General features: G+C 36.3%; 1 protein-coding gene across 1 annotated transcript; it reads left to right on the top strand.

Moving 5' to 3' along the window:
• Positions 1–625: 625 nt before the first annotated feature.
• Positions 626–16,993, top strand: ANXA1 (annexin A1). Its single transcript, XM_054652075.2, has 13 exons — positions 626–758; positions 4,249–4,327; positions 6,558–6,651; positions 7,459–7,553; positions 8,267–8,380; positions 8,960–9,050; positions 10,019–10,098; positions 11,039–11,095; positions 12,423–12,516; positions 13,074–13,169; positions 14,159–14,217; positions 15,099–15,221; positions 16,612–16,993. Exons 2-13 carry the CDS (start codon positions 4,262–4,264, stop codon positions 16,669–16,671), a joined length of 1,029 nt encoding a protein of 342 aa, XP_054508050.2. The 5' UTR covers positions 626–758; positions 4,249–4,261; the 3' UTR covers positions 16,672–16,993.
• Positions 16,994–21,389: the final 4,396 nt, after the last annotated feature.

Raw genomic sequence — 21,389 nt, 5'->3', positions numbered from 1 at the left:
AAGTGCTTGCAGAAAACCACTTCTAGCAGGTACACCCTCATCTTGGCAAATCACTCTCACTTTGTACTTCAGAGATTAATCTGATTGTTTCAATCTCTTTCTAATTATGTAGGTGCCAATTATTGCCCTTACATTAGGTCTGCCTTTTTCCATGAGCTTCTTTTCAAGAAAAGAAAAAGTTATTTACATTTAAATACTAGACGTGGTTTATTCCTGGGTTATTTCTGCCATGGACTCACGGGCAAATGCTGCAGAGCTGATAGCCATCGGATCTCAGTTAAGTGAGGATGCTGCCTTGACTCTTCACTGTTTCTTCTCTCAAAGTTTCACTGAGCAAAGATATATCTTAATATGTTCACTTTTGAAATTATATCAGATGTTAAAATGTGAAAAGAATTATTCAAATTTTGTTTTCTTAATATTTAATCATGTGATCCCGAAAGATTTATGGCAATTTATTAAAACTGGCTAGGGCAGGAGAGAAGAGCTACCCTGGCTTGCTCGTTTGTTGTTTTTTCCCTTCTGAAATCTGCTCATATTTTTGCCAGCACATAGTTTCGCAATGACTTTTTTTTTTTTCCTAATGTTTCTCGACTTTGGGCGGCACCCAGATATAGCTGCTACAGATGATTACTAGGACTGTGGAAACACTGGTTGCTGGGTGGAGTTTCCTGCACAGGCTACAAAAGCTTCGAGAGCCCTCTGCTCCTTTGCTCCGGACTGTGCAGCCCTGCAAGGCAGTGCTCGTGAAGAGGAAGGTAGGATTTTGTAGTTCATTATTGCTCTCTGTAGACTCAGCACTTTAGGAGTTGTATGCTGAATTTGTCAAGTGACCTGGTGGAAACTTTCTGTGGGTTGGACTTGTTGTCAGGGAAAAAGACGGGTGTGGGCAGGAGAAATTCTTTCCATTCAGAAACATTTTACACAAGGGCTTGGGCAATGATTGCTTTTATTTAATGCAATTAAATAAAGGGAATAAAAAAATGGGTAAATCTTCAAAAGCAAACTTACTTGGAACTTAGCATTTCATATGCTTTCTCTTTGCCTTTTTAATAGGATGCTATAGAAATCTGCGGTAAAACCAGAGTTCCTAGAAAACTACTGTGCTGTGTATGTAAACTTGAAAAATAGAAACAGCTGTTGATACTTTAATAACAGTTTGCTGCATTATGACTGTAGAGGAGTCATTGTTCATGAAAGTGATGAGAATCAAATATCTTAGAAATCAAAATAGAAATACAATTTTAGAAATCAAACCAATGTTTTAGAAACATAAGAGCAAAATCCTGCTTTTCTGACTAAGAACTTGGCAAAGCCACGTAAAAGCTATATCATCTGGAGTTCTTCCTGCTAAATCTTTCCATAGAATTTTACAAGGATGAGACTATTTTTCTCTCTGATGTTTCCATATTCAGCAGACTTTCCACTGCAAAGTAAATTACTATATTAGATTTCCTGCCTATATTTCTTACTGGGTGACATGACAGTAATTTACATCAAGATCCTGGTATTGAGCCTTTGAAAGTAACCAGGCATCTGACATGCTTCATGATATGGTTAAATAAGCATAGATAAATGCTGTCATTTGACACAGACTGTAGTGTAAAAATCTAGTTGTGTAAAAATCTAAATCTAATCTTTAAATATTTTAGTAAAGCATTTTCTCAAAATATTAAAAATTTTTATTGCTCCTGTTTAAGGGTACATCTTCGGGGATTAAGAGCCAGGCAGAAAACAATATTGTGGTGATTTTTGTGAAACAACAGTAAGGGCTTTCAGTCTGGATGTCTGTCTGATTTTTCAATCCCATTGCGATGTTGATCGTTCCAACTGGGAATCAGTTGCTTCAGTCCTTTTAATACCACATTAAAGTGGTATTTGGATTGAATGTATCCCTCCTGAATGTATGTATTGTTTACATGATCTCTTTGCCTTTTAGACTGGCAGAACAAAGTATTGGGCAAGACCTTGTCTCCATCAGGGGGCTGGCTGTCTTCCTAGATTCCAGCCTTCTTTTTTCTTATCAGCTGTAGTTTCGTCCAAAGCAGAAGAAGAGTTTTGTATTAAGTTGGTTTCTTACTTGGCAAAGCTAATTTAAGCAGACTAAGGTCTTCAGCTTCTGCCAAGGGCTATTGTCTACTTTGACTTATATTAAAATTGCATTATTTCTTTAATAGATGGAAATAGATGGATCTGCATGCCAGTGTCTTTATTTCAAAAGAAAAAAAAACTTTTAAAAGTTTTAAAGGCACAGACTTCTTCTTCTTACTGTGTCATTTAAGCCAGAAAACACATGAAGTTTTAGAGGCTTAATAAACCCAATTTAGTGTAGTCTAGTAGCCTTCTGCTCCAGCGAGCCCCAAAGGCATGGAAACCTTTAGAGCTTGGTGTCACAGGTAGGTGTGGGAATATATAGAAGAAAGGGATGTGCTTCCTGAAGCTAGCTCTCTCTGAATAGAGTTACTTTATCAGGCAAAACACACTTCTTCTCAGATCTGGTGCTGGGAGACTGAATCTTGTTTTATAGTTTGGAGTGGTTCTCTGCTCTGTGAATCAGTTAGCAGACATACCAGGACATGCCAGCCTTGATGACTCAGTGTACCCAGTGTGGAGACTTGAAGTGTTCCCATGTCCTGCATATGGCCTCCATGTGTGCTGTTACAAAATGCAGCAGACTTTTGGGCATACTGCTTCATCTGACCCTGCTAACTTCTGTCCACAAAAGGGTGAAGGAGTCACTCTGACAGCCTGAGAAAAGTGCAGATTGCAATTGTGATGTGAGCATGCTTTTCTGATCCTGAATAAATAGCAGGTCAAAAAAGTTTATCCTTAAATCTGACTGAATATTCTGTCCATTATTTACCCAGTTGAGACCTACTCCAGATAGCATACAAATACAGATTTTAAATCAGTTTCAGCTTTTCTGGCAGCACAGGCAGAACTAAATTCCTTCCTGAGGGAAGGAAACAAAAGCAAGAGTTTTTTGAGGAAGAGAGAATATGGCTGGCTCTTACCTTGGAGAGAGCTGCAGGCAGGCTGTGAAGTATTTGTTACTTTTTTGGCTGCTGGGTACAGAAGCAAGCTTTACAGTTTTGCTGTGAAGGAAAGAAAGAGCTGGGCTGCAGCTACACTCCCTGGTCCTCAACTAGTATCAAGTCAAAAGGCTGGTCTCTGTCCTTCCTACAGGACAGAGGGGACGTGTTAGCAGCATAACTAACATAATTCTTTATAATTGTGTATATGATCTGTACTCCAAGACTGCAAACAGAATTTTGTCTTTTAACACCAGTTTCAAAATCAGTCTTGTTTACTCAGCAACACTATCTCTAGTTATTGCTTACATGTATGCTTAAAAACCAAGTCTTCCCTAGAGCTTGCTGAGGAAGAGTGTTTTTAAAAAAAATCTAGTTTGAATAACTTTATTTGATAAACCATTTCTTTCTTCTTTCTGTTTCCTCACTATTTCAGTTAACAAAGAGAATATTCCCCACACCAGCAACAGAAGTTGTTATGAAGCAACCTATTCATTATTTTTGAGTACTTAATGTTACATCACCTCTCATTTTTCCCTTTTCTGCATAGTGACTTTTGGAAAAGCTGAGTGGACTTTCTTTCTGAGTGGTAAAAGGCAAAACTTATTTTTATTTCCTCTTCTTAAATTGGTAATGATTTATTATTATTATGTAGAAATTGTAGAAAATCTGTAAGAAAAAGCAATGTATATAAAACTATCCAGATTTTCTCATCTTTCTTAGAAAATGTCTTGTCAAAGAAATTACATGAAAGTATATTAACAAGGAATTTCTTTTTCCTGACATAATACACAAGAACTCCAATGTCCATAAAGGCTGAGACAAGAACCCTTGCTTACCAGTGAATTTCAAAATGATCAAACTAAATGGGCATAGATGATAGATTAACTAATTGGTTTCTAGTAACTTCCCTTTGTAAGTAAGTGCTAATTCTAATGCATTGCTATAAGCACATACACAGTACTGCTGCTGTTCTTACCTAAAACTTCTGAAAGTAGCTAGGAGTGTAGGGGTGAGCCAGCAGCTGTGGAGCATCACATCACTCATGAAACATCAAAGTTACCTGCCTCCAATAGCACAGGCCAATTACCATGTGGGACATTAACCACAACATGTCATTGTGCTAGAGAAGTGATTTTGAGGGTGGGAAATCTTGAGTTACACTGAGGCTGAAAATGATGAAAATTTGTTTGTAACTTGATGCATCTCTTCCCAGAAACTCTGTCAACATGGCTATGGTATCAGAATTTCTGAAGCAGGCATGGTTCATTGACAACCAGGAGCAGGAATGTATTGTAAGTATTATCAACTTTTGAGACCACCATGCTTATTTGCTTGTAGTCTTACAAGTGGTTTAAAGACAGCCAAACATCATCTTTCATACATGCAAATGGAAGGAAAACAGTGGCAAAACTCTAGCAGATTAGAACTGGAACCTAATTTTATTGCAATGTATAATCTAAGGTAACCATATAACATAGGAAGTTTGCTACAAGATGAAAAATTGCTCTTATTTGCACCTATCAGTCCAGTTATCAATTCCTCGGCAGAGCTAGTTAGTGTGATTAAACTGTAATTCCCAGTCACTGACTGACTCAGATGGTCCTCTTTAATGTACTAATCTGATGCTGAGTTGTGTGAACGTGTATGAACAGGTAATGTATGTGAAAAAACCAGGGACTCTTTGGCTGAGGTCTAGGAAGCCATGAGTTGGAACCCAGGAATGTAAAAGAGGAAGTAAAGTCACTAGTATTTATCCTAGCTTTCATATCATATGTCATGCTCATGGTGGAACAAGCCGCAACATGAAATAAAAAACCTCAATGAGTATGGTTATACATTAGAAGGGAGGGATAGGTTGTGAGGAGTCAAGAGTTACTGTGCTAGGATGATATGGAGAATCTTTGTAATGATGAGGTGGAGATATGAAATGAAAGCAAAGGTAAAGCAGTACGTTGTGAAATTACACAAGTTCCCAAAAAAACTTACAATTTGAAAACAAAATTTTATAGGGTAAATTTCAGTAAACAAAAGTTTTCTGCTCTAGGCCCTTGTAGATTTTGTAATTTTGACTCCATAACATTTTGTGCACAAACCTTTGGCTCCACCATCCTATTCCACTTCCATTCTTAGGGTCCTGAGGCATTCTTGGCTACGGTGGTTACGGAGACTTTTGTATTGCTGGTAGATAAGTTTGGCATGGAAACCAGCATACAAAGGTTAGCCTGCAAGATTGAGAAACAGGCAGTGAGACAGTCCCACTCCTTTGTTGACTTAGCACACAAGACTCAGTGATCTCTTGAAAAGTATGCTGGAGAGTTAAGATGCACAGATTTAAATATGAGATTTAAATATGAGGTTTAAGTATCTCTATGCTAGAGATTTAAGTATGCAGTCTGTCTGCTCTCTTACAACTCCTAGTGAGACAATTGTGTAGGGAGATGAGCTTTAATTATCGGATGCTAGAAGTGTACAAAATTCAATACAAACTGTTGTATATAAAATATGTACTCATAAAACCTTGCCCTTTCTTTTGGGGTATTTTATTTTAACGGCAAAAGATTAAAAAACTTGAAATACTATTTTTGAAACAAGAGCAAGACTATAGGAGATTCTGAATCATCTAGCTAAACTAGTGGTGTCTTCTAATAAGAAACCTCATTGCATATCACAACAATGGAAATTTTCTATAAATCTTTCATCCAAGAATCTTTGAGCATTTTATAATTCTGTAATAGTAGTAGACTAGAATCTGTTATTTAGTGCTGTTGAGGTGAGTGCTGTATGAGTTATTTTATGCTGTTAGTCCTACCTGTAACTTGATGTGTCACGTTGCTGACATAGGACAAGCCAAATGATCTGTTGTACACTTCCCAGAGATCTTCAGCCATTGACTAGGGGGTGCCCATCTAGGAGCAGATTCACCAAAATCAGCTAGTGGATAATGTTTTGCAAAGACTGTGGCTTATGTCTGAAGTTTCAAAGAAGCTGGGCAAGAGTCTCCACTTCCTTGTAGGGTTAGGCTTGGACACTTCCCCAAGATCTTGAATGCAAGAAATGTTTGAAAGCTTAGATATGAATCAGATGAGGATACCTGCAATGTGATAACAAAGTCAGTTGGCATAAGATGAGCAAAGAAAATAGCACTTTACTAGTAGAATTTAATTTTGTGTTTAGAGCCTTTAAAATTTGAGCATAACTTCCTAATTATGACAGTTAATTATTTTCCTATGCAATCCAAGTTACACTAAGAAATAGATGTTCAGATACCTAAACCAATTTATGAAGTACTTTTTTGTTTAATATGAGAGCTGTGAAAGGAGTAGATCCAATGCATGTCCATTATTGAACCTGTTCAATTACCTGTAGCTACAAAACTGTATGTTCCCTGATGATAAGGGGCAATCCCAAATGCGTAGTTTATTTGAGCATTCAAAACTGCTTCTGTACAAAAATATTATTTGGTAAGAGCAATATTTTTCTTTTTTTCTGTTTTAAATTTTACTTTTTATTTTCCCTCTGCAGAAGAGCTCAAAAGGTATCCATGGAGTACAGACATACCCAAATTTTGATCCATCAGCTGATGTTGTTGCTTTGGACAGAGCTATTACTGTAAAAGGTAAGAGGAGTAAATATTTTAACTTACTACATTAGGACTCTTCCTTAGAAAATTTTGAGAATAGCACTGAATAAAATATGGGAGCAAGAGGCAGTGACAAGTGGGAGAGGTGCCTCTACTTTTAAAAGCCTGGCAATACATTAAGTTATGCCACTTGGTGAAGAATCTCAACTCTTTGATAACCTGACTTTGTATTATTATTTCAGACCTTAATGCTATATTAAAGTTCTTGAATATGTTGAAGGAAGGATTGAAAAAATGTTAATTCTAGGGAAGGAAATGATATTGCAACATACCATACTAATACTTTTTGGCTTGATTACCACAGAATTCCTGCAAGAGGCAGTGATTATGCTGATAATATATTGTATGTGATTATGCTGATAATATATTGTATGCTTCTGTTACATATCTCTCTTTTAATGAAAATCACATTTGGTGCTTTGTGCTTCCAAAGGTTTTTCAGTTTGACTTACTGAGATTAAAGGAGAATGCCATCTAATTTGCTTTTTAATGTGGGTTCTGTTTGTTTGGGGTTTTTTAGGGTTTTTTGAGTTTAGTGGAAGATCTACACTCAGAACACTAAGACTTTTTGTATGAAATTTCTGTGTCCTACATGGGTCTATTTATTTGGTTTCTTGGCTACATAACTAATCCTGTTAGTTTGTAGACAATAGCAACTTTTCCTGTGGTTGAATTTGAGTTTGTCAAGAAATCAAAATATGAAATAAAGCAGATAAAATAATTTAACTGGCTTAATGATGTATATATTTTAAATATATTGGAATTTTGTTTGTTTATTTAAAGGTGTGGATGAAGCCACAATCATTGACATCTTGACTAAGAGAACAAATGCTCAGCGACAGCAGATCAAAGCTGCCTATCAGCAGGCTAAAGGAAAGGTAATGTATATCAAACCAAGCTCTATTTTCCCTCAGATTATCAAAGTTTCTCCTGGCTCAAATGGTATAGATGAGCAAAGATAGAATACTGAGTAGGATAGGAGAGTTGTAGGACCATAACACTCTTCCACAAGCCTACCAATGCTGCCATAGGGACAGGCTTCTAGTGATTTTAGAACATTTTTGGATGGACAGCAGAATAAAGCAGATTTTAATTATTTTTCCCCCCACTTAAATTTAGGTTAAATTAGAATATAGCCTTTATCTTCAGAACTTGTGGTTTTGTTTAGGGTGTTATTACATATGTTCACTTCAAACTTCATGCAATAAACAATGAGTTCAAATGTTACACAAATAAGCAACTCAGCCATAGTTGTAAGAGTAATATGACATTATCTTCTCTGGAAAAATGAGCAGCGTTTTGAGAGTCTTCTTCTGATGCTGTAAATATTTCAATGCAGTTGAACTGCAATGTGTGAAAGCACTCCAGAATACTTACTGAAAAACCCTGCCTGACACTTTAATTAATGTAAAGTGTCAAATGTGACAAATCTGAAACTTGAAGTAGGGCTTCATAATTCTTTCTGTTAGATATAGGAATGATGTAGACTTAGATTGATCAGAGGTCAGACTAATTTTTGGATTGCAACTGAACAGCAGCTACACTTCCACCATTCATTAACTTGGTGCGTTTCTTATTCTTCCTGAAACAGAGTCTGGAAGAGGCCTTGAAAAAAGCTCTGAAAGGCCATCTGGAAGATGTTGTTGTGGCATTGCTGAAAACTCCAGCTCAATTTGATGCTGAAGAATTAAGAGCCTCTATGAAGGTAAGGCAAAATCTCCAGAGAAAAACTTTCCTAGAGAACATCTGTACTTATCAAGGCCTGTAAATAACACTGGACATTTCAAGGTTTGTGTATTATCTTTATTTTAACTCCATTTTGTTAAATAAATTTGTATTGGCAACTCAGTTTATGAGAACAGGACCCAGTAATCCCTGCTGAATTTCAGAGTTGGAGGAAATTCGTTGGAGAGAATGAACTCTTTCTTGCCTTCTGAAAACTGGTTGCTAATGGGAGCTATAGCACTTACATTAATGTTTACATAGGAGAAAGAAAAAAGGGAAGGAGGTATTTTCTCTTCATAGATTTTACATTCTTATATTTTATGTGCACTGCTTAATCCTTTTACCACTTCCTTTTGACACCAGTGTATTGAATGTGATAAAAATTTAATTCTAAAAGATCTGAAATCACATAATATGGAAGCACAACATGTTTAATTTTTATTTCTCATTCCATGTGGTGTCTTCAAAGCCAAGCCAATGATTTTCATCTTATTTCTGTTGCAAATTTTAAGTTTGTTCTATTGACTAACATCTCTAAAACTTCAATCACTTTTATCAGGGGCTTGGAACTGATGAAGATACCTTAATTGAGATTCTGGCCTCAAGAAACAACCAAGAGATCAGAGAAGCCAGCAGATACTACAAGGAAGGTAATTCAGAGCAAGAAAGAAGTATTAAGAAGCAAGAAAGAAGTTATACCATTGTATAACCCTATAGCAGACACATTGGATTCACAACCTCTCTTAGTATGAGGAGCTGAGAACAAAATGGGAGGCAAATGAAGCTTCACAAAAATTTGACAGGGCTGCTGTGAGGGAGATCAGGGTGACTTTTGCTGAACTATGTCAATCCCAGTAGTGAAGGAAAAGATACATCACCACTGCTGGAGTTGTGGTGGTCTCATGGAATGAGTCATACATTCAGATGTTTTCTTGGATGCATGCAAAGACAAGCTGCTCTTCTTCCCCTGTAACTAACCTTGGCTGACATTTTAAGATAAAAGCATAGGCTTGAAAAAAAAAAAAATCTTACTGAGTCAGCAACACAGAAGTGTTAGCAGTAGGAACAGCCAGTGAACTGCAGGGGGAAGTTACTTGAAGAAATTACTACAATGTAATGTGGTGTCTCTCTTAAATGTTGAATTTACTGTATTGTCTAATTAAATCCTGTTTTCTGAGATGATGAGGTAACTTTTACCAAGATGTTTCTTCTTAGATCCCTATATTAAAAGCTTGATTTTTTGGGAGAGTTTTGTGTTTGAGTTCAATACTGATAAGAGCAGCCAGAAGTAAGAACGAAAAAGGCTCAAAACAAGGTTTGTGCATTGTACAAGCAGAAACCCGAGACAATGCTACCCACAAGACCTTAGAGAAGGACATTTCTCAGCACATTTTAGGTTTAACCTCCAATTTCAAGCACATCTCAGGATTTAAAGGATATGTTATAAATAAACTCCTTTACTTGAAACCAAATTAAAAGAAAACCATATTTCTAGTGGGCATTTTACAGTGGGAAATTAAGAAAATACTGAAGAAGATCATAGAGTGGTTTGATGGGACCTTTAAGGATTATGTAGTCAACTTAGTCGATAACTTCAAAACAAACTATTTGATTGCAGTGCTGAAGAGAGATCTGACACAAGACATCATCTCTGACACATCTGGAGACTTTCAAAAGGCTTTGGTTGCTCTAGCCAAGGTATGCTATGCTTAAGCATTTTGAGTGACAATATCTATAATCAAAAATCAATGTTCTCAAGACTACTTTAGAGAGAGGTGCAATAAATAAAGGTTTAGGCAAAATTTATTTATTTGCATTGCTTTTTTAAACTTTCAAATCCTAGACCATTAGAAACTGTCCTTAAACAAAATATAATGAGATTTTATCTCAAATGCCTTTTAAAAACTTAATTGTAAAACAATATTTCTTTTTAATCAGTTATGCTTTTAAGACTTTTTTGTGTTATATTTAAGCACTAGAAAATGTAACAGGCATAATGTCAGGTCAATTGACTAGAAAAAGAATAAATGTTTAATATTAGAGAAATAAAGTTATTTTCTTTCCTGTTAATGAATGTTTCTAGTAGTTAGATAATGGCACAAGGGCAGGGAGTTAACAAGTAGACAAAATGCTTCATATATTTGCATTCAAAAGTAGATGAGTTCAAACACATTTTAACCTTCCTAATTAAAATACCCTTTTAAAATTAATAAATATTTGATTTTTGAATGTACGTATATGAATCTTTTACTTGTATACAGGATAATTTTTTGGTACATCCATGTGCATGGTTTGGACTTCCAGTTTTAAATTTCAAATCAACTTGAAAGGAGTCTATTAAATGATCATCAGGGACCAGGTGACAGATTTGAAGCCTGTAGTTTCATGTCAAGAAACAAATACTTCCTGTGGAATTTTAGGCAGGAATAAAGGAATAAGTCACTGATGTCTGTAGAAGTATGTTCTCTGATTACAAATACAACAGTTTTATTCACAGGATCATTCATGTAACAGCACCTATTTCCACTTATGTATTGGCTTATGTATGAGAGTGGTGCTGCAGAACTCTCAAATGTTGAGCTTTAGTGAACTGAATGATTGTGAATACCAGTGAAATTTTATTTATTTCTTTATGTAGGCTGACCGATGTGAAAACCCTCACGTGAATGATGAACTTGCTGACAATGATGCCAGGGTATGGTCATTGGCACTTTGCAGAACTTCTTCTGACTTCTTGAGATTCCTCTGACTGTCTGAATCCTCTGCATTGCAGACCTAACAGATTTCAATGTCATACAGCAATCATTTCTGAGGAGTATTTTACAGAATTCTGATAGTATTTTACAGAATTCATGGAAGTTAATTATATGAAGGAAATTAGATCTTCACCCTGATATCTAGCTTCAGAAACATTTCTGCAGGACCTTGTCTAGTTCATGAAAAGCATGAAGACCATTTGAAATACAAGTCAACAGGTGGAGGAATCAGACCCAGTCTTGCTTCTGTATAAAAGAATTCTTGAATCAAGGAACAAGGTTGTGCTCATCTATATTCAGATCAGCTACCATACACTGGCCATTGTGAACTCTGCAGTATGTTAGATATTGGTATTGCTTTTTAGTGATGAATGTTTCAAGATTATTGGTAAACCTCACAGTCATTTTCTCAATAATTCTAAAATAAACATCTGATCTTTTTCTTACTTCTTCCAAATTAGCAGGACTATCTTTGCTAAAATCTTGATAAAACTCAGCAGTCCTTGCCGAGTTTTCAGCAACAAAATGTTACATCACAGTTACAATTTAAGTTTAGATGACTTCAAATTGATTTTTAAAAAAACACAGCAAAGAGAAGGCCATTGAGAAATATTGCTTTAATTCCTGTTACATAAGGAGTTTGGTTCTGTCATCAGCCCTGGATATGAAAGTAAATTAATACTTTTCCTAAGCTCAAAAGTTCAGCACTGTTTATTTTGATGCAGTGTTAAATCTTCATGCTGTGTGGAGGTCTTCTATTATTACTCTTAGATAGGTTTGAGGAGGTGAGGAAAATGGAGGATACTGATTTGGTTTTTACTTTCCTGGAAATAAAAGTGACTCCTGGAAAGATGAGGAAGTGCTTAGTAGATAGGTTTCTCCTACATGTTGCACCAGATAGTTGCAGAGATAATTTAGTCAGTCTTATGAAATCCTACCAGTCCTGAGGCTTTTGTGCAGACTGCTGTCATGACAAGTGAAAAATAACTTAGTTCAAGAATGTAATACACCCAGGAAAGCTAGATGATGGTCGTAAAATGTCTGAAAATATGTTTTCCGTCTGCATAGCGTTCCCTTGGTAGTATTAACACATAAGTGAAGTATGAAGTGTTATTTGACAGATCTGGAGTTAGTCTGAGGTAGAATTTTGATCTGGATTGGGTCAAGGGCCAGTGTTCATTACTAACAAGCAATGGCCCTCAAAATACAGTATTCCTGTTTGAGTTTTACTATTCCGATATTGTGACCTTCTTTTCTTTATGACAGGCCTTGTATGAAGCAGGAGAGAAAAGGAAAGGAACAGATACTGGTGTGTTTGTAACTGTTCTTACTACAAGAAGCTACCCACATCTTCGAAGGGGTAAGTTGAACAAAGCTTCATGCTTCTCTGGGATGATTTTTGAAATTTTTTGATTGTCTGGTCATGACTTCAGAGAAGATACAGATTATCAAGACATTGCTCTAATTGGAAGTCTGCCTGCAGACTAAGGGTGTGGTTGGCAGCCTAGCTGTTCTTTCAGTAGTAGAGATGAGCAATATCATGTAGGCTGTTAAAAAATCTGAAGTCTCAGCTGGGTTGTGATCACAGTGCCAAGTAATGGGAGCTTCCCAAAGTGGTCTTGCTTCTTAGCCAGTTTCCCCTAGACAGGCAGCTATCACACAATGTCACAGGCTCTGGGCCAGTCAGTTGGCCACCTCTACTCCAGCCAATGGGAAGTGAGCCCTTCCATATTACCAAAGTCCCCTTCCCTATGCTGACTCCATCAGCAGTACCTGGCGTGCAGTAACACTGCTCTTTACACTGTGCTCTCTGAAGAAAGTGAGAAGGATGACCCACAAACAGTCCTCTGCTGCAGCAGTGAGGACAGAATGGGGCAGAGACAGAGCAGGGAGAACACTGTTCTTTCCATTATTTAGTCTTTCAGAAGTACACCAAATACAGCAAGCATGACATGAACAAGGTACTGGATTTGGAGCTGAAAGGTGATATTGAGAATTGCCTCACTGCCCTTGGTAAGTGGTTCTGCACATTGAAACCTACTGTATGTTCTGACTAAATCTTTTATTTTTGCCATAATTGCTCTGATCAGAAACTGTTCTGTACTTACCCTGCTTCACTGAGCTTGCTAAATAATACCTTGTAAAGTCCAATCTAGTCTTGGTGATTTAATTGACACACCTAAAATAAGTTGAAGTTAATGAATGTGTAGAAATACCTCTCCCAGTATTTGGAAAGGTCTTTTAATGGGAACAGATGAGTTGCCAACATTGGAACAGCTTTAAAAGAAACCAGTATGCCAAAAAAAGCTGTCAAAACAGGTATAGTTTGTATCAAAAAGTCCAATAGTTTTAAACCTATCTTCAACCAAAGCCACTCTTCTCTAAGTCTCATGCTGTAAGAATACTTATAATAGTGGTTATTAAAAACACTAAAAAACATTTCTTCAGTTGTTTTGTTCGAGAAAATGTTCATACAAAATTAGTGGTTGTTGTTCATGAACAGTAAGGTAAAGAAGGGACTCCCTCTTACCAGTGGATCAGGGATATGATTGGGAACCAGATCCTCATCTTGTTCTTAGCTTTTGTATCACAGTCAAATATACTTTGGATAAAAGAATAATTTTCATCAGATTGCTCTTAATATCAAAATTGAACTACAACTTGGTTTACAGAACATCAGATTACAACCTCCAGCTCTGCTATAGAAGGCACAAATGTTTTCCATTTTTCTTCTTGGGAATTGCAACACCTTCATTAATTTTAGGACAGTAAGCTATGGAGAAATGTGTTGTTTTTATGGTAATTATTCTCCCCTGACTGAATTGCTTTCTGAGTAAACAGAGGAAAGGATCTTACTGTCCTCATACATTATGAAGAAAAGTAATAAAGAAGTACATAAATAGGGTATGTGGGTAGGGAAAATGAGAGGGTTTTGAAAGTGTTTTATTATACTTTTATTACATGTATAGCAGAAGTGACCTTGTCTCATTGCTTCATTGCAGTAAAGTGTGCCACAAGCAAGCCAGCTTTCTTTGCAGAAAAACTCCATTTGGCAATGAAGGTAATCTAAATAAAGATATCCTCTTTGTAAACATGAGGTGCCTTATAAGCTGAAAAATAAAAAGTTAGCTAGAGGTCTCTAGGCCCTTTGTGTTGTAGAAAAAGACTGCAGAGGGAAATTCAGAGTATTTCTCTCGCTCCTTTTATTCCCTCCTTTGAAACTGGAGACTTTCTGTTGGAGGAGTTGTCTGTTTGCTGTACTATGCTCAGGAGGGCATCTGTCCATCCACACATATCTTTTACTGTTACAGGGACAGGAAGCAGACTGGAACCCTTCTTGTGAAACAAGAATTATAGTAAAAAGGGAAAAGGAGAGCAATTATAGATCTTAGCAAGAACCTTTTGGAAGGCTAATCTATTATGAGAAATTCATGATCCTTCTGGCAAGTTTGAAGCCCATGTTAGTGAGGCAGCTGATGATCATGAAATAGTCTAGTATGTAGGTATTGTCATAACTTCTGTTATGACTTGTTCAGGAGCAATATGGGAAAAATTAAGTGAAACATTATGAAAATGCATATCACTGCACCATCAAAAGAGTAATTTAAAAAAGCAGTAAAGTCTAGGCTGTCCCTAATGTCGAGCAAGCACAGTGAAGGAGATGTCTGTTTTTAGGAAACAGCTAAAAGAAATGTCTAAAAATATTAAAAACCCTAAAAACAACAGGGTGGAGGTAGCCTATCAGGCGTGTTTTGTGCTCATAGGGCAGATATGAGACCTCCCTGTGACAAAAGATACTGAAGGAAAAAGAAAGGGGTATGTTCATCCATAAAGAAGTCTGATGGTTTAACCTAAGGAACTTGATCAAAAAGTATTTCAGTGATAAAAGTAGCATAATTCTTTTCCCTCCTTTTTCTCCCCCTTTCTTCTTTGTTTTAACAGGGTTCTGGGACCCGGCACAAAGACCTCATCAGAATCATGGTCTCGCGCCATGAGGTGGATCTGAATGAGATCAAAGGCTATTACAAGAGTCTCTATGGCATCTCCCTCCGCCAAGCCATCATGGTGGGTTTTCTCCCATGTGACACATGAAACACAAAGCAGCCAGATGATTTTTGAAGTGCAGGAAAGATCTGTTAACTTTTCTGCTCCTCAGTCACCAGTTTGTCCTGCATAGCTCATTGTAGACAAATACCTTATGTTTCTAATGGTCCACAGGCTGGGAGACTAATTGCTTTTCCAGGTCAAAGTCGTTGTTGAAAGAGCTATAGAATTAGCAGTGATACATGTCTCAGGATATCACCTTACAGTAGAATCCAAGAGCTGAAAGGAGAGTACAATATCCCCAAATTCTTGTCCTTGGCAGGAGAGTGGAGATGATTGCCATGACAGCTCTAAGGGAGGTTTTTGGCACAACTGGATATTGGCTTTTAACATTTGGGGTACTCCAGCAAATGAATTTTTAATTTTATTAACATGTATTTGGCCTGTTTTCTGTATGACCTAAGTAAATGAGTTAAACTAACAGAAATATTTTGTTAAAAGGGACTGACCACCCAATGTACTTTCCAGAAAATTCAAGTGGTGAGGGACTCAAAGAAAGCTAAACTTTGAAAGCATTTTTGTGGAGAGTAGTAGACATTACTGAAAAAAAAAAAATATGTCTTGATTGGAGTAGAAACATACTCCCTACATGTATGGAAATGCCTTTTGGATTTTTATTGATGTCTGCTACTTTTTCAGTTTGGTGCCATAGGTCATTTTAAATCTTCCTTAAGCATGTGTGTTACCTGTAATTTTGTATGTAATTACACCACCTCATCATGTTCCAAAGTGGTGATTGCATCCAAATGTCTTGAGGCATAGCTTGGCTACACTTTTCATTTACCTCTGAAAACTACATTAAAATTAGAGAAAACAAGAAATGCATGTAATAATTACACTGCATACTTAAAGCATATTGTCCATTTTTACCAAGCTGAATAATCAGTCCCATGATGAGCAGAGTATCACTGCACTGTTAGCCTTTGTTTGAGATGCTCCTAGACACAATGTGTATACACCGTGTTTTAATATTAATGAGCATTAGACACCACTGATCAAGAAAGAAAGTTTCCCTTTATTTAGAGCAAAAGCTTAAGCTCCTGGGTAGATAAAACTCTTCTATGCTTCTCTTCTTCACTTTTGCCACTAAACCTCTCAACATTTTTACTAGCCTTGTCTACCTGTGCTCCACTCTGGATATGCATGCATTTATTTCTAGATCATACAAATAACTTCAGTGATGGTGCTTGGTTCCAGCTCAGTCTGTGGCTAACTTGTGTTTTATCAAGGGATTAATTTATATAGATGGAGCACTGATATTTGATTAATGTATATTGAATATTAATTGAAATTTATTTTACTTGAGACCATTATTCTAACAATTGTCGGGTTTTCATGCTTAAATTTACAGGATGAACTCAAAGGGGATTATGAAACCATCCTGGTGGCTTTATGTGGAAGTGATAACTAAGTTTCATGTTCCTGAAATGCACTCAAGCCCAGTTGCTGAAAATCTTTACATTTGCATGTCTATGTAAAACACAGGCTTTACACACAGAGGTTTCTGTGGAATGGCACTTAGTATATACATACTATGTTGAAAACCTGTAATCCAGAATGTTTTTTTTCAATATCCTTGCTCTGAACAGCATCATTATTTCTGGTTGCTGTTATTTATCCTAAGTGAAAGAATGCCCCCAAGTTTCTATCCACATGATTAATCATGAAAATGGTAAAGTTTTAATCTATGCGAAGCAAATAAACTTTTAAAAATAAAATTCATCCATGTTTAACTTTGTATGTCCTTTGTTGCTATTCTGCATTTAACTTCAAGTTGTGTGAGTGCAGGGTGTGTGAGGGGAAAAAAATCAGTAAACAGTTTAATCAAAAAACAATGTAGTAATATCAAGTATAGCTCTGATCTGCATAAGATTTCTTTTTGGCAGACTGCAACAGGGTTTCAGCAGAAATGTGTCCTCTGTGAGAGCCCAGCCTAACTATTCAACTTCAAAATAGGAATGAGGGAGCATTTTAATTTAGAATTTTAATAGAATTTTAATTTAGAGTAAAGGAGGAGATAAAGTTAAACATGTTAGTAGTATGAAAACAGTTGTTATCTGATTACAGGGGCATTGCCAGACCATGCAACAGAGGAAATGTTTGTGCATTGCTGTATTCAAAGCACTTCTCCTAATTTTAAGGCATTTCACTATTTTTTAAAGTATTGTATGTATGCATCTTAGTCAGAGTTAGTTGCATTTTGATTGTATTCTGTTTTGTCTACTTCAAAAATGAAGAAGAAGAGGACAGATTGGTTTGCGTAGTGGTGTATCAAGGAGAAGACACAGTTTCACTGCAAGCCAGCTCAATCCCCCGGGATGTTCACTTTTGTCTGAGAGGCAGAAATTTCTGTACAGTTAGGGAGCTACTTAAACATTTAGAAAAACAGAAGTTTTTTCAAAAATTCCATTCATATGGCTCTTTCATATGACTGTTTCACAATTGTTTTAAATGTTGTGATCTATTTATTGCCATGGAAACTTGCAGCCCTTTATTGTAGTCTGGAAACATTCATACTGCAAAAAATAGGACTGAGGTTAAAGCTTGTGAAACAGAGCAGCATCTGTTTCACTGCCAGAAGGCCCCGTGATGGTCTGAGTAGAAGTGAGAGATGTTTCTAAACAAAAACCAAAATAAAACAAAAAAGGTTTTTAGGTATGCTGACATAAATGGAAAGGTAATTTCCTGGCATTAAGAAGGACAGTCCTTGTCTTAAAGAGTTATGCTGCACAGTAAAGGGGAGAGACAGAGAATTAAATGGAAGCACAAATAATCTTCATTTTCAATGAAAATTAATAACAGCATCAGCAATGAAATGTAAGTAAGAGTCTACATATGCTAGCTCTGGTCAGATTATCATTAAGATAAAATGGATTACCATAGAAGACTAGTAATCAATGGTTGTTTTGATTTTTTTGTCCCTATCTTTGTGCATCAAAGGAGACAATGTCACATAAAATCACTGCAAGTGAGTTTTAATAAGTCCCTAAGGACTCCATTCAGAAGCATACTTCTCTCTGTGCTGAGGTTCAAGCATGGGAAGAGTCCACAGATTTGTACCAAGGAAATATATTTACAATTTTTGTCCTGCTGTTTTCCCAACCAATATTAGATATTAAGCAGCAGCATAAGGAAAAATAAGAAAGGCAAAATAAAAAAGACATTTTTCTAAAGTTATCTCAAAATCAAAAAGTCAACTGTGACAGTGTTGTAAAGAACTTCTTAGTGCTTATTCAGGCTGTCCAGAGGAAGGTTTGCTGAGGCACAGTGCTGGAATTTTCACCTCTATTTTAGTGAAACACGATTTTTGAATTTTATAATCCCTCTTCTGAGACAGGGCTGGTATTTCATAACAAGCTACAAAACTAAAGAAGCCTTTGATCAGGTGTGAACATGGAAAAGAAGGAATGTAGCCTATTATGTTTCAAAGACAGTAAGATATTATTTTATTGGAAAGTCATGTATTATTATTTGAATTGCATTCAAATGCATGAAGAATGGTGATCCACTCGATGAGAAGGGCCATCCAGCCATTTAAAGGTGATGGAGGGAGGTGAGTGGTGAAATCAAGAGGAAGTGTCAGGGGGATGTCAATAAATACCTTACAGTAAAGGCCATAGTGACATTCATGAGAAGGGTTTCCTTGCAAATTGGTGGGAGTGGGAGAGACAAAAGGTTCACAAGAAAGGTTTCAAGAAGATTGAAATACGATTTTTTTTATCATTGTACACTTGTAGTCTATCAACAGAAAACTACTGTGAGGGCACAGCTTTGACACAAACATGTAAATTAAAGAGTCACCCTGCGTATTCACCAGGAAAAGCTTTCTTAAGGGCTATTAACTTTGAAATAATTTTGAAATAGATTGGAAAACGATTCCTTCAAATAGTACTAATTCTTTCACAACTGTTTAATAAAACTGTTTAATAAAATACTCCGGAAATGCTACATTTGTCACATTTAATTTGTATTATTTTATGATTAGCCATCTGCTGCATGCTTGAACAGATTCTTCAGGTTCTCTTTCACTGTGAATGCTTATCTGACCCTTTTGGCTTTGCCCTCAAAAAGCAAATAATGGATTTACAGGAGAAAAAGTATTACGAGTTTCCAATGGCGTTTCCAAAAAAATTTGACATCTGGTGCCACCTTGTGACTGTCGAGAGCAAGGACAAGGGATAGTATTTCAACAGAAATTCAGCCTCAAACAGCGGAGGCTCATTTACTGACACTGTTTCTGAACTGCCATAATAAAGAGAGCTAAAGTAGTTCAGCATATAATGGAAAATAGGTGTTTTCTATTTCCCCCCTGCTCCAGTGTCCGTTTTTTCCCACTGGTTTCAAAAAGAACAAGTAGAAAAAAAGAACTATCTGATGTATTCTCAAGGGGAGCAGCAAAGAGAAGTTTCTCAAATCGCTGACACAGACAGTTGTAGAATATGAAAAAAAACCTCCAAACCCAACACATCACCAGGCCTCTTAAAAACGGTAGCAAATGTGCATGGGTGTTTACAACAAACCCTGTACTTGAATGACTCATCCATCCTGTGGTATGTCTCTCTTATTCAGCAGACTTGGACATAGAAAGGGGAACTTCTAAGAGACACCACTACAGAAGGTGCTATGGCAAGGTGATACAGCTAAGTAGTCCTGTGTGTTTATCTAGTATAAAGACAAAATCACATAAATTTGTTCCAGGAAATTAGTCTGGTTTTCCATCTCCATTCCAGAGGTGGCTTGTGCCCAATTCTATCAATTGCTATGTGCTTTTATTGTATGCCCATTTTGCTTCAGATTATTGGAACAATGTAGACAAAAGGTTATTTTAAAATCTGGGCTTTAGTTTTAATGTCTTGTTTTCCAACCTATTCAAGTGCCTCCTTCATTCAGTGGGGCCAAATATAGAAAAGATAAATGCACTGCTCGTAGGAGTTGAGATTTGCAAAAGTGGTGGCAAGGTGCCCATTACTATATTTATTATTGTTTTCTATGCTATTCTTCACAAAGAAGTGAATCATAATATTTCTAGCATTGTCTGAGTAAAGAATGGTGGAAATTAGATCTTTGACATTCCTTGATTATGCTGTGCTGAATTTTACATTAAATTGATCACTGTGATACCAACAGAAGTTTTCTGAGCAGTTGCAGGTAGTAAGTACTACATAACATGCATTTGTGACTGGCACTGATAACTTACCTTGGCAGTTAAACTTATTCTGCCTCTTTCAAACTCTGTTTAGTCCTTCCCTCTTATCCACATAAAGTGGTTGTAGGTCATTACAAAAAATGGCAGATGATTTTTCAAGATCATTGATGAATGTAATGAATGAAGAAAAATTTTTAATTTCTTATTGCTCAGTTTTATCCATTTTAAATTTCAACACTTTCTTCTTTTCCACAACCATCTCTTGCCATATTCTAAGCTATGCTAGAACTTGGCTGCTAAACAGCTAACAAAGATCTTAGAAGTTTCTTGGGAGGTTATGGCAGGCTTCAAGAAGTCCAGATGAGTTGTAAAAGTTCTTCTGCTATTTCTGCCATTTTACAGTGAAACTCTTCACTCTTTGTGGAGTCATGTATGTTTAATTATGGGGATGATTAGGAGTTTTTAAACATATTTTTCTTTGCACTGAACATTTCAGTTAAATGAGTTTCTTGACAAATTGAATGCTTTTAATTTCTGAATTGGTAATATTACTTCCAAATACTTGCTTATTTCAAATAATAACTGGATATAAATAAATACCTATTTCAAATAATAACTGGATATAAATAAATACCATATATTGCTAATTATTTCTGCTAACAATTTTTCAAAAAATACTGGAGGTTTGTGTGTGGACTTTTTTTTTTCATATTATGAAATTACCATTATGTGGAATTGTTTGATATATAGGAAGTTTGCCTCTAATTGATTGAGGCAAGTGCTTATAGAATATCTGAAAAACAGGACACTTGGTATTATGGAAACTTGAAGGTTTTTTTTTAATCTATGGTTCATCTACCAGGTCTAGAAACAATGTGATAGTTAAGTATTTTTATGATGCTCTGGTATGAACCTGTAGGAAGTCACCTGAATTTGTTTACTTCCACTCCACAAAATTGAAATCTTAGGATTTGGAATTTATA

The sequence above is a fragment of the Agelaius phoeniceus genome, chromosome Z (genome assembly GCF_051311805.1).
Source record: "Agelaius phoeniceus isolate bAgePho1 chromosome Z, bAgePho1.hap1, whole genome shotgun sequence".
Classification (NCBI taxonomy): Eukaryota; Metazoa; Chordata; class Aves; order Passeriformes; family Icteridae; genus Agelaius; species Agelaius phoeniceus.
Note: the sequence above shows the minus strand (reverse complement) of the source record. Positions and strands in the feature narration are given on the sequence as shown.

What these genes read in the sequence shown, in the direction of transcription:
- ANXA1 (XM_054652075.2), top strand. Translation starts at nt 4,262, where the DNA reads ATGGCTATGGTATCAGAATTTCTGAAGCAGGCATGGTTCATTGACAAC. An exon ending in ATCAGCAGGCTAAAGGAAAG is followed by an intron (nt 7,554 to 8,266) that starts GTAATGTATATC and finishes TTCCTGAAACAG; the next exon opens with AGTCTGGAAGAGGCCTTGAA. An exon ending in AACTCCATTTGGCAATGAAG is followed by an intron (nt 14,218 to 15,098) that starts GTAATCTAAATA and finishes TTGTTTTAACAG; the next exon opens with GGTTCTGGGACCCGGCACAA.